Source organism: Capsicum annuum, chromosome 8 (assembly GCF_002878395.1).
Source record: "Capsicum annuum cultivar UCD-10X-F1 chromosome 8, UCD10Xv1.1, whole genome shotgun sequence".
Lineage (NCBI taxonomy): Eukaryota > Viridiplantae > Streptophyta > Magnoliopsida > Solanales > Solanaceae > Capsicum > Capsicum annuum.
The window spans coordinates 151,469,585-151,483,024 of record NC_061118.1 but is presented as its reverse complement, the minus strand read 5'-3'; the positions used below and the strand labels follow the sequence as shown (position 1 = coordinate 151,483,024).

The following is a 13,440-nucleotide window of genomic DNA, read 5'->3' as shown; positions in this document are numbered from 1 at the left end:
ACGATAGAAAAGTAACCATTCGAACTGTAATGTACTCACTTTTTCTCCAAGCGCGTACTGCGGATTATTGATTTGTTTTCACGACGTAAGGCGGGGAAGATCCCTTTCATTTTCCCTTTACACAAATGAATTGGGGGGGGGGGGGGGTCATATTGTGCCCCTTGAAGGATCATTTCTTCTCCAAAAGAGCAAGTTTTTTCTCTGAATGTGCAGGCATATCTGTGGAAGGGCATAACCTTCCGTTATTTAAGAAAATCTAGAAAAGAGCTTTTTATAAATTGGGAAGGGCGTAACTTCCTAGCCTCAGAGAAAACCAAACGAATGGTGCAACTGTGCTCAAGAAAACCAAGATCATAAGAGCGTGTGATGATGAGGATTTGAACAGTCGTTTCATATCAAAATGGGACTTAAGGTTTTCGGCTAACCTAGCCTCCTCCGTCTCTCGGGACCAACGAATAAGTGCAAAGAATGTAGAACTAAATAAATGAACGAACTTATTCGTGAGAAAGATATGTAACATAATAAACTTGATTATTCTTTTTCCTTAAGAAATACAGTTTATGTTTTGTAAACGTTATTTACCCAATTGTAATTTTAAAACAAATATATACACTAAAATGCCTTGAGAAATTTCATAATTTAGTAACCATACACAGCGATATCCCAACATATCCGTACCCGTCTCTGTGAAAAATCATCTGAAAGAGCGAAAATCTTAATCTCATGTTGAAATTGGGGAAATCAAAATGATTTTGGGGAAAACTACCTCCTCAAATTCATAAATAGATTTCGCTACTGCTATCTCACAATTATTTCTTCCTCAAGTTCATACACAAATGGGACATATAATGCCACCAGGAAACAACACCAAGCAAAAGAGAAGATGGCAAGATTTTAGCAGCCAAAATTTACAATGGGCTTGAATAAAGATATCGCCACCTGGGACTGCATTTTCAGGATTAACTTACACACACTTACTATGAGCTCCAGGATTTTGCTGGGTATCTTTGAATTTATGAACATTTAATCAGTTACAGAGTTTGTTAAAGCAATAAGTGAGTGCAGTACCAAATATGTAGGACCTGGCTGAAGCTCATAATGCTGTCGGCACAATTTTTAAGGATCCGCAGGAAGTCCCTTGGCCCATTTTTTTCCTACGTCAATCTCATTTCTCTCGTGCGCATCATCATGCACCCTCATCCGTTGGAGAACTAGGGGCAGGAGGAGCAAACCCCCGACCACCAAACATGGGGCGCATGAATGAATCGTCAAACTTGCGCCAGTAACGATGCACTTTATGACTAGGTGCGGTAAGCAGCATCCTCAAACTGGGTGGGTGAGGAAGATCCTGACCATTTAAATCGACTTCAGAGTCCTCTCGACTGCCTAGGAGCGGGGCTTTTGGAGTATTTGCATCTGATGACACTGTACTCGACTGCCTGTGTGGTGGCAGCAGGAGACTTATAAGAGGTTTTGTCAGTAAACCGAATACCTGAAAAGAAAAAAATAATTTACCATTCTGGATTTCACGCATGAATGGATAGTTGGATAATGATGTACGAACAAGGGTCAACCAACAAAGAATATCAAGGCAGAGGCAGGAGGTATATACCACTGTGCTGAAAAGAACAATGGTTATGGTGCTGGTAATCATTATTGCATTGTCTTGCAATTGAGTGTGTCCCGATCGAGTGAACTGCATGACCAAATAATTAATGACATTGAAAAATACAAGGATGTGAAAATAAGTAACATGAAGTGTGCATATCAGGGCTGTTATTCCCAAAAAGAGTCAGCATAATGAGCCTTGTATATGATTAGCACTTTTACCTTATTATATGCCAGTGCCATGGACACTGCACCTCTCATCAAACCCGCCCACCATATTATCACCTACAAAACAAAGTTAGTACTGATATCCATATCAGATGGACATTAAGAGAGAATTTCATCAAGCCACTACTCACTTGCTCCCTAAAGGTAATATTTTTTTCCTCCGAGTTTTTCTTCATTACGTTGGATAACAATGATAATGGCAAAATAAAGAGAGCTCTTGACAGCAAGATTAGTCCCATCAGTATCGAACTCACGGCAACTGATAATCCAGGACTGCAAGAAATAAAAGAACCACCTGATAAAGACTATTGACAGTATGACAACAAGTCAAATGGGAGGAAGCTTAACCATGTGAGAGATGATACTAATATCTCTCGTACATTGCACATAAAGTCCTCCCTCCAAATATCATCGACAACCCTTTCAAAAAAAAAAAAAAAGCAATACCTGTCACTAACAAATTTCCACTTCTCGATATCCAACGCATCCATACCGACATAGAGGAAGAGGAAAGTCTCAGCAAGAAAGGACAAAGTTGCAAACGCGTGCCTTCAGAAACATAACACAATGACATTTAGACGAAATATGTGGACATAAATGTCACTTCCTCACGACAAGTAATAGCTGACACGTGATCATTTATATAAATGATTATTTGGATAAGCTACATAAGTGAGCTTGTCTATTTGTCAAAACTAATCAGATCAGTTATTACTTTTAATTATTGTAAGGCTTTGGCAATAATGACCCAAATAAAAGGTTACCGATTGCAGATAAAAAAAAAATAAAAAAATTTAACAAAAAAATCACAAATCTCGAGTGACCAGGCAGAATAAATTGGAAAACCTCATGGCAAAATTGTAGGAAATTGTACCTTGTAGTGACCCTCGAACTCTCGGTCACATTGTGCCAAGTGTAATGAGACATTACAATACCACAGAAAAATACAGTGAGAATCCCACTCAAATAGAATAGCTGCAAAGGATGAACAATTATGTTACTAGCATCAGAAAAGTGTATACTAAAAACTTGCCAATGTGCTAAAGCGAAGGTCTTACTTCAGCCAACATGTATGATAAGTAAGCCATGAGCATCATAAGGGCAACCTCGCGATCTGTGGAGTGCCTGGAGACGGTAAAGTAACTTGTCATTATTATTATTGCAATAAGAAAAGGTAGGGAAGTAATTAATAATGGATCAAGAAGTTTTTCCGACAAATTTGAGAGGAACTAGGCAAAGTTTCACTAAATAAGAGTCTGTAATGAAACATTACAAGTTTTTACATGAACCATGTTTACAGTTTCATTAAAAAAATGTCCTGGCTCTCTCAGCTTCTTCAGAAACACAACCTCAAATGGACGAAAGTTCCAATTAGTTTGCTATAAGCTACAAAAGATGTATCTGCAAATGAGGCCAGAAATCTCACATCTAACTACTGCACAACAATCAGGAAAATACATTTCTAATGACTGAGATTGTAGAACTCTACTATATAAAGTAGGTATAACCTATCAACTATAGCAGAAGATTTAAGTACTGATATAGAGTCAAGCGACATCCTAAGAAAAGGTGTCATATCTGCAGAGTCAAGCTTGCAAGAAGACCCCATTTATTAGTTACCAAAAACAAAAGTTTTTGCAAAGTTCAGGCAACTTCACGATTTCAGGACTGAATTTAGTGTAATCAAAGCATATCAGTAACATACATCACTGCAGCAAGGAAAACCAGAAATTTTGCTACCACAAACTCCTTAATTGAGGCATTACCTGCCAAAATACAGCTTCTTAATAACGTAGGCACTAAGAAGACCAGTCTGCAGTAAAGAAAAAACGATATCAGCTGGAGGGGGAAAACCAAACTAGATGTCAATATCAAAGATTTAACAAACGAGGCATCATGGACACATCATTTCCCCCAAAGGCACACAGAGAGAGTGAAGCTTACCGCTGCTCCCAGAAAAGTGCTAGCAAGGAACAGATACAAGAAGTTCCCAAGAAAACTGAGGGCTATACTGGGATTCACGCTCGAAAGATCAAAGTTTTGAATAGCATTGAAAAGCACCACTGATGTAGCATCATTTACAACACCTTCTCCAAATACAAGACTGTAAAGGAGGGGTGTCTCATCCTGATGTAGGACCTGCAGCAGCAAAAACTTGTACTTTAGGGCATTACATTGGGTTGCTAGCATCGGCCATATGACGAGGTCACAACTTCAGTACCTGCAATGTGCAGACGGAATCTGTGGCAGCAAATATGGCTCCAATTGCTAACAAATGAAGAGAGAAAGAAATAAGAGCGGTAAGAGGTAGAAACACAAGCAACCAGCAACAGAACAAACGGAACAATAGTTTCAAAAAATACCAAGATAATCCCCAATATCTAGAAATCCAATGCCCAACTTCTTGAAAGTGTGAAAGGCACCTTCACAAGACAGAGAAAAAATATCAACTAACATTAAGCAAGGTTGAGAGAAACTAACACATACTACTGTATTGAAATTCTATTCAAAGATCATGATTTTATTACCAAAAAATAAGGACACAATAGCATGTACATGGCAGAAACTCTAGGTGAATGTACTAAAATGCTCAAAGCTTCAGGGAGCAAACACATTTACCCTAGTAACAGAGAAGCTTTGCAACATTGCTTGATGGATAAAAGGTAAGCAAATTTGAGATCTTGAAATAACCTTCTTCTTCCTTACCATCAGTATAACATGTGGAATATAATTGTTTGTTCACCATCATTATCAAGTCATGCAAACCAATAGGAAGCTTGACATGTGGAAAAGCATATGAAAATCAACAACAACAACAAACCCAGTGTGTTCCCACAAAGTGAGGTCTGGGGAGGGTAAGATGTACGCAGTCCATACCGCTACCTCTGAAGAAGTAGAGAGGCTGTTTCCGATAGACCCCCGGCTCAAGATAAAGAATAAGCGACAAGGAGATGAAATACATAACAGAAAAGGCGTAAGGAATATGAAAATCAATTATGAAAAATTCCTCTTACACGTTGACTAAGAACATGTTTTAGCAAGAAGAAAAGCCATTACAAATCAGTAAACTCATTACAGTTTCATCCCTCATAATTTCATGACTCGTATGGAAGACCTTGGGAAACAAGTAGAGATCAGATACAACACGGAGAGTACATCTCAAAGCAGACTAGTATGACATAACTTTGGTTTGGGTGTAATTTCCACTCTTTAAACTAAGTACCTTCAGTAGTTATCTGTTGACAAGGTACCCACGTTGCAGAATAATTCTCTGATGGAGGACCTCTCTAACCAATAAAACTTACAAAATGAGCTTTTTCAATAATATAGAACCATAGGATGGAAATAATGCGTCGAATAATACCTAATGTTATAATTGCACATGAGACCAGTGTACCAATGGCACCGAACATCATTATAGTAATGAAGTTCACGAAAAATTGCTTCTTTTTTACCTGAAACCTGTAATAGAGGAGTGTTACATATGAAATGATCAATAATGCTAGCAGTCAAACGCATGTCGGTATGAGATTTCCATATGCAAGAGAACGAAAAAATAGCAAACATGGAAAAATGGTCAATAAGGAGATCAATGCAACAGAAAAACCCATTCCTTTACTAATATTTCAATACTTTTTTTCAATCATGGTGTCCAGGCCAGCTTGTTTGCACCACCACAGGATACCTGCTACCTCCCACCACACAAGTATCAGATACGTCCGTCCATCAAGGCTTGGATAGATGGAAAGAAATCATGGTTTTTTGCCTCAGCTGACATCTGAACCTAAAACTTCATGGTTGTAATCCCACTTCACTTCATTGACCACTAGACCACTCCCTTGGGTGCTAACATTTCAATGCTCTCTATTCATCACTTTACCACTTCCATTTTTATGACCATTCATGATTTAATCATCCATGAGGTCCCATAAGGCCACTCCCGTCTTTTTCAATATTACTATCTCCATGACTCCTCATAAGAGAACTTCTACAACTATATTTTCAATGAGCAAGATCAACAAATTACTACAGGAACTCTCAGATTTGCTGATAGCTTTCAAGTACTGATAGTAGAGGTGTCAACCTAAACTTTTGAAAAGATATCTGACAGAATATAGTACCATGTAGGCTCATCAAACATCAATAACATAGTTATGGAACATGATGATTATCAGCCTCCTGATTATTCTTGGTTACATACTAACCAGAAGCTGAAAATATAACCCTACAGATTTGACTCTGCAGATACGTTCCTATAATATGCGAAATGAAATGAGAAGATGATTCTCATTGCAGATATGCAATTTCCCCACTTATCTTTACTTCTTTTAAAATAAAATAGAACAAAATTTATCATGTCACAGTCGAAGACTTATCAAGCACCTTGACAGGGTAGTTTGAAGCAAAATAATGGAAACTTCTTAGGAACAGATGAGGACCTGATGACACACATACTAGCCAGAAAATCAATAAGCTCCTAAATAAATTCCAGGAACTGATGCGGGGAATGTTCCAAACAGCATAAATATCCTTGATTCTATTATTTCACCATCTTCACCCAATGAATCAGTGTTCAACTTCCTCTTCATCCAAGTAATGCTTCCAGTTTAATTATTGATAATAATCTTGCTCCATATTATTAGGTTACAACACATTGCCAATCTCTACTGCTCCATACTGATGATAACTTAGCTGGCCTAAATAGCAACCTTCCCTATTGCTTATAGACAGGGGTATCTATTTGGATAGTATAACTAAACAGATCATACTCCATAACAGTGAGACAGCATAAATTGTTTTGGATGACTCCTTGTCAGTGGACATCATCCGGAAGGCAAACTTAAATATATAAAGAAGAAAGCTTTTGACAACCCATCTAAACATGCAATGAAGCACACAAAAAAAGCAACAGAATATAATGATATATTTACCCTGCATTAAATATGATTGGAGGAAGTAGATATATGAAAAAGAGATCTTCACTGAAAACCAGCAGGTGTGAGCTCTTTCCCCCGCTTACAAGCAAGATAACTACTCCTACAACCAAACCCTGCGATTATAAAACATAAAACATGAAAATAAATGCAAAGAATGTAAGACAAATAAATAGCAAACTGGCAATTTGAATCCCATTCAAAGTAAAAACACACTCAAAGGCAACATGGATACTTGTATTCAATTTTGATATTTTTACACCTACATTACATGTCTTAACCCTATGTAGAATAAAAGAAGTGACACTCACAATTATGAGGGCAGTAATGGACTCATTTATCCAGCGGTTCTCCTCCAAGAGATGACCAATGACGATGCAAGCGCAAAGGAGTGCCACAAAGAGGTTGATGGATACAACAGAAGTATGATCCGAAGTACCCAAAGAGCCCAGTTTTGGCAACAGAGAAGCCAGCCCATAAGCCATCTTTTTTTGACACTTAGTATTACAAACACAGTTCACCAACTTTGCTTCAACTTAGCCAAGTTTTCATCATGATTTGCATCCTTCATGTCTCTACGCAGTCCTAGATAAAGACGAAAACTTCAAGATAATTCTACATTCCATGAAAAAAACATCGCACATAAATTTAAATCTAAGAGGCCAAGTAAACAAAAGGAGTAGAAGAGAATAACTTTCTTTAACCAGACAAATGTAATTCAAAATTCTCCATTTCTAACTAATCTCCCCAGTTTGCTCCATTTATTTTCCAAATTTTTCATAGTAAATAAACAAAAACAAAAATATCCCTAGGAAATTAGAACCTCAACCATGCAAAGTAAAGGCTTCCATAAAAAACAAACGTCATCAATGAATCAGTTATGTCTCAACACCAACCTAGTTAAGGTCTTTTTTAATTTCAATATTAAATCACTTCTTACGCTACTGAGATATTCTCCCAACTCTCATGCTTATGCGTGCAAGGATATACATATTTCTAACAAGACTCCTGCCAAACAGCAAACTTAATGTGTATGATTCCAACTAGTATATTAAACCATACTCCCAACGGTAAGAAAAACCCTTCATAAATAGGAAACAGCTTCATCAAAAAACAGTTTAAGATGGAAAAAAAAAAGTTATGTTTCAGATTGTTTGCAATCTACTGAACACCCAAACAGAAAACAAGATCATTTCGACAACTTAAAGATTCTCACCAATGCAAAGAGAAAAGCTTTCAGTTCCTTTCACCTATAATAACAAAGGAAAGAAAATGAGAAGGCTTCTGTTAGAAACGAACTTAACAAAGAACAAAACATTCATGCTTCCGACAAGTCTGCTCAGTTTAATTTCCAATATCTGCCTGATCTCTTAGCAAACAGAGATTTTTTTAAAATCTATTCTTTTTCTACGAAATTAATACGCTCACCAAATGCAAAGGAAAAGTTAAACGAACATCCATATGAAATGCAAAACAAAACAAAAAAATGTTTTCGATAGTTTTATACTGTTTGCATCCAATTTTTTTCATGATTTTCCTGTCAAATAGCAGAATTATGATCACCTATATTCAAAATTTAAAATTTTAACCACAAATATCAAATAATCTTCAATTATGGAATTTACTGCGCTACAATGATCATTTCTAGCCCGTGCGTGCATTCACCGCACCTTGTTTCCGGCGAAAAAGTTCATTACGTATCATTTTTCCATGAAATTAAAGGCTTTACACATATTAAGAAACGGAAAAAATAAAAGTTGAATATTCTTAAACTTTTGGATATATACTCACCAATGCAATTGCCGGAAACAGATATTAAATCGCTAAAACTTTCCGAAGCGGGAATGTAAAGTTGAGTTATCTGTGCTTCGAATTATCGTCGTGAATTTGGTCAGAAAAAGAATCGATGAGAAAAGCTGAGCAGAGAGAGAGAGAGGAGAAGCGCGAAATTTCTAGATAGAGAATTCCGGGAATTCCGTGATCTTTTTCCTTTTTCTTTTCTGGTGGACAACATTATATTTTGTACTCACCTATGATTTGATTTGAAGAAAATATTTTCTCAAATTTTTCAACGTATAAAATAGTATAATATAAACAAATTATTAAAAAAAAAAAAAAAAACTCAAATCCTGCCGCGCAAATTTAGACACATGGGCATAATGTTAATGTATTACTCCATTTGGCCTTATAATTGAGTGGCATCTTATTTCAGGTCAAATTAAATTCCACTATTCAAACTTTAATTTTTTTAAAAAAAAAATATTTAACTGTTACGTATAAGAATTCCATTTTGCTCACTAAATTTAAATTAGAGGATTCAACACGAAATGTATTTGCTCTTATCTACATTTCATGCTTTGTTGCTCTCTGTGTTTTCATCACAAGTGTATCAATTTTAATTGTCGTTTTGTCATGTCAACTCCATCTATTATTATATAGCTTATCACTTTGCAGCAGATAAGGTGCACATCTGACCCTACTCATAGATTCTCAAAAATACTTGTTTAATAATGAGTACTTGATAATTTATACCTAATCAAATATATTAAATTAAAATAATAAAATTACAAATTAAAGTATGATAGTAAAAATTTATATAACACCCTCATATGTTGAATTTATTTATTTATTACCCAGATTTTTATCTTATTATATACATATGCTTAAAAAGTTATCACAATGAAAAGACTAAAAATTGATGTTCAAATCACGATTATCTATATGATATTTTCTGCTGAGACTGACATTACGAGAAAATGTCTCCTGACATATTCCTAAGATAAGATAGCATGCCTAATAACTACATAAACCTTATAAGATGTTAGTTTTATTGTGATTAAAAATCAATAACATTGTTTTGTATATTTTTCACAAAATAAAGAAATAGAGAGGGTAAGTTTATTTTTTATAAATTTAGTAGCCGTTTGGCCATTAGTATTTTTTCACTTTTTTTGAAAAATTATTTTACTTTAGTAAGTATATAATTTAGTAAAAAATAGGCCTTGTTTGATCATGAAAATTATTTTTTTTTGGAGTCGGAGTTGAAGATGATGTTAGAGTTGGAGTAGTGTTTAGCCATGAATATAAATTAAAGTTGTCTTTGAAACTTTGTGAGAGAAGTATGAGTGGAAAAGGTGAAAACAAGTAAAACTTGTTTTCATTTTTTTAAAAAATAAATTTAGAGTTGGAGTTGAAAAATTCATGGCCAAACACAGCTTATTTTCACTAAAGTAATATAATTTTTTGGAAAAAAAAAATCTATGACCTAATGGCTACTAAAAAAAAAGTAGAACAGAAAAAGAAAACTAATAAAGTAGTAACTACTTTGTAACACCTAAATTTCACGTGACTAGTTGTTCAAAGTCACTTGGCGCTTGTGGAATTCTTGACGGTAATACTATTTACCTGCCTTTGTTAGTACGTGCGTAATCTCGTAATTTATACTACTGTAGCAATTATTTTGGTTTTAAATTTGAAATTATTATGAAAAAAACAAGAAAATCAGAACCCAACCAATAAATAAATAAATAAGAAAAATATGGATGGATAACAAATAAAGGAAAGATATATCAGCTCGAAGATTATCAATTATTCCGCAGGGAAAGCATAAATATAATTAAGAAAATAGTCCTTAAAAGTGTTCAAGAGTTATAGCTGAAAAGTGACATTTGTAATTTAAGTAAAAATAGTACACTAGCAAATAGTGATGAAATAAGTAATCCAATCAATATATATATATATATAAGATCAATAGTCAATCCTAGGTGGCATGCCTTAGCGGCCTCTAATGTCATTTATCTATTTTGTGTTTTTTTTGAATTATTTTCTCCTATTTTTAACTTAATAAATTATTTAAAATTAATAAAAATCATCCATCAATGTCTATATTATTAGAAATTAAATACAATGTGTTTAATATACAACATGATTATTATCTCATGCTATTAAATTCTTCCACTTCCTCATCTTATTTATCACACTTTTTATTATTTAATTTATCTATTCTTCCTCTTGAAAAAAAAAAAATTCATCCCACTTTTCGTATATATGTCATTATGTATGTATATATATATATATATACACTCAATTTTTTGAGCTTTTCTTATTCTTTTTAATTTATATAATATGTTAAAAACTCAAAAATCATCTAAAAGTTGAAACTCCCAACAATAACAACATACCCAGTGAATTCTCACCTAGTGGGGTCTGGGGAGGGTAAAGTGTACGCAGACCATACCACTACCTCAAGAGAATTAGAGAGGTTATTTCCGATAGACCCCCGGTTTAGGACCAATAACAGTATAACAAATACAAAAAGTAAGCGGATAAAAACTAGTATAGTACACAAAACAAACTAACAGTATAACAAGCACAAAAGATAAGTGCATAATAAACTAGTACGGGATGCAAAAAAAGCCAACACCACTAACCCCAAAAAACTACAACCCCAACACTACGAACCATAAACTCCAAACCCAAACGAGCACTCCCCTATTACTACCGCCGCGCTCCCACCCCCTAAACCTCTACCATAATCCGCGTCCTTCACACCTTCCTATCAAGGATCATGTCCTCTATAAGTTGTAATTGCTCCATATCATGCCTAATCACCTCTCTCCAATATTTCTTCGGTCTACCTCTAGCTCGCCTAAAACCATCCATAGCCAGAGTCTCACACCTCCGCACTGGAGCATCAGGGCCCCTTCTCATCACATGCCCGAACCAATGTAGCCTCATTTCTCGCAACTTATCCTCAACCGAGGCAATTCCCACCTTCTCCCGAATAATTTTATTCCCTACCTATCTTTACTGGTATGTCCACACATCCATCGCAACATTCGCATCTCCGCCACCTTCATCTTTTGGATGTGGGAGTTCTTAATTGGCCAACACTCCACTCCATACAACATAGTCGTACGGACTACCACTCTATAGAACTTACCTTTAAGCTTCGAAGGCACCTTCTTATCACAAAGGACTCCCGAAGCGAGCCTCCATTTCAACCACCCTGCCCCAATACGATGCGTGACATCCTCGTCAATCTCACTATTACCCTGAATTTAGACTCCAAATACTTGAAAATCTCCCTCTTCTGGATGGCCTGAGAGTCTAGCTTCACAACTACTCCATCTTCTTGCGACATATCACTGAACTTACACTCCAAGTACTCCGTCTTGATTCTACTTAACCGAAAACCTTTAGACTCAAGCGTCTGTCTCCAAATCTCCAACTTATCATTAACTCCACCTCGAGTCTCATCGATCAGAACCACACCATCTGCAAATAACAAACACCAAGGCACCTTCCCTTGAATATGTCGCGTCAAAACATCCATCACCAAGGCAAATAAAAATGGGCTAAGAGTCGATCTCTGGTGCAATCCTATCAAAACTGTGAAGTGCTCCGAATCTCCACCTACTGTCCTCACACGAGTCTTAGCGCTATCATACATATCCTGAATCGACCTAGTGTACGCCACGGGCACCCCTTTAGTCTCCAAGCACCTCCACAGAATCTCCCTGGGAACTCTGTCACATGCCTTCTCTAGATCAATATACACCATGTGCAAGTCCTTCTTCCTTTCTCGAAACTGCTCCACTAATCTCCTCACAAGGTGAATGGCCTCAGTGGTCGAGCGACCAGGCATGAAACCGAACTGATTCTCAGAGATCGTCACGATACTCCTCATCCTCAACTCTACCACCATTTCCCAAACCTTCATAGTATGACTCAACAACTTTATACCTCTATAGTTGTTACAACTCTGAATGCCTTCCTTGTTCTTATACACTGAAATCATCGTGCTCCACCTCCATACTTCAGGCATCTTAGCAGCTCTAAAAATAATGTTAAACAACCTTGTCAACCACTCCAGATCTGTCCCGCTAGTGCTCTTCCAAAAATCTACTGGAATCTTATCTGGACCCGTCGCCCTACCCCGCCGCATCCTGCGAATAGCTCCCTTGACCTCCTCAACCTCGATACGCCTACAATAACTATAATCACGATCCTCCTCAGATATCTTCAAGTCTCCCAACACAGAACCTTTGTCCCCCTCGTCGTTCAAAAGTTTATGAAAATAGGACTGCCACCTCTCCCTGATGAGGACATCCTCAACCAACACTAAATCATCCTATCCTTTGATACACTTCACTTGGTCAAGTTCACGAGCCCTCCACTCCCTGGCCTTGGCCATCCTATTCAACTTCTTATCTCCGTTTTTCTCCTCTAAAGCCGCATGCAAACTCTCAAAAGTTGTTGTCTTAGCCGCCGTAACCGCTAACTTAGCCTTTCTTCTAGCTACCTTATACTCCTCCTTATTCTTCTGCCTTTCCTCATTATCCTTGCTCCTAACCAACTTAGCATAAGCCACCTTCTTAGACTCCACCTTTCTCTTGACCTCTTCGTTCCACCACCAGTCTCCTCGATGTTTGTCAGATCAATCTTTCGAAACACCCAACACCTCTCTAGCGGTCTCCCTAATGCAACTGGAAGTCGTCTCCCACATATTATCCACACCCCCTCTACTCTCCCAAGCCCCCACTCTTCAACTTCTCTTCCATCTCCAAAGCACTAGCCAAAGTCAAGCTACCCCACTTAATCCTGGGTCGCGCCTCCCTACTTCTCTTCTTTTTGCCCTTATTGATAACCAAGTCCATCACCAACAACC

At 36.8% G+C, this 13,440-nt stretch overlaps 1 protein-coding gene across 3 annotated transcripts; it reads right to left on the bottom strand.

Annotated features, from left to right (window-relative positions):
• Positions 1–750: 750 nt before the first annotated feature.
• On the bottom strand, positions 751–8,826 carry LOC107879301 (sodium/hydrogen exchanger 2). 3 transcript variants are annotated; one of them, XM_047394620.1, is made up of 16 exons: positions 8,562–8,826; positions 7,987–8,020; positions 7,082–7,355; positions 6,768–6,886; positions 5,201–5,298; positions 4,200–4,259; positions 4,058–4,104; positions 3,781–3,975; positions 3,603–3,649; positions 2,895–2,961; positions 2,711–2,811; positions 2,284–2,385; positions 1,968–2,109; positions 1,831–1,893; positions 1,613–1,696; positions 751–1,492 (listed from the first exon to the last, which is right to left on the bottom strand). In XM_047394620.1, exons 3-16 carry the CDS (start codon positions 7,253–7,255, stop codon positions 1,187–1,189), a joined length of 1,605 nt encoding a protein of 534 aa, XP_047250576.1. In that variant the 5' UTR covers positions 7,256–7,355; positions 7,987–8,020; positions 8,562–8,826; the 3' UTR covers positions 751–1,186. The 3 variants fall into 3 exon arrangements, with proteins under 3 accessions (XP_047250576.1, XP_047250578.1, XP_047250577.1); XM_047394622.1 differs by having other exon boundaries at positions 7,082–7,345; positions 8,562–8,810; XM_047394621.1 differs by lacking the exon at positions 7,987–8,020 and having other exon boundaries at positions 8,562–8,810.
• Positions 8,827–13,440: the final 4,614 nt, after the last annotated feature.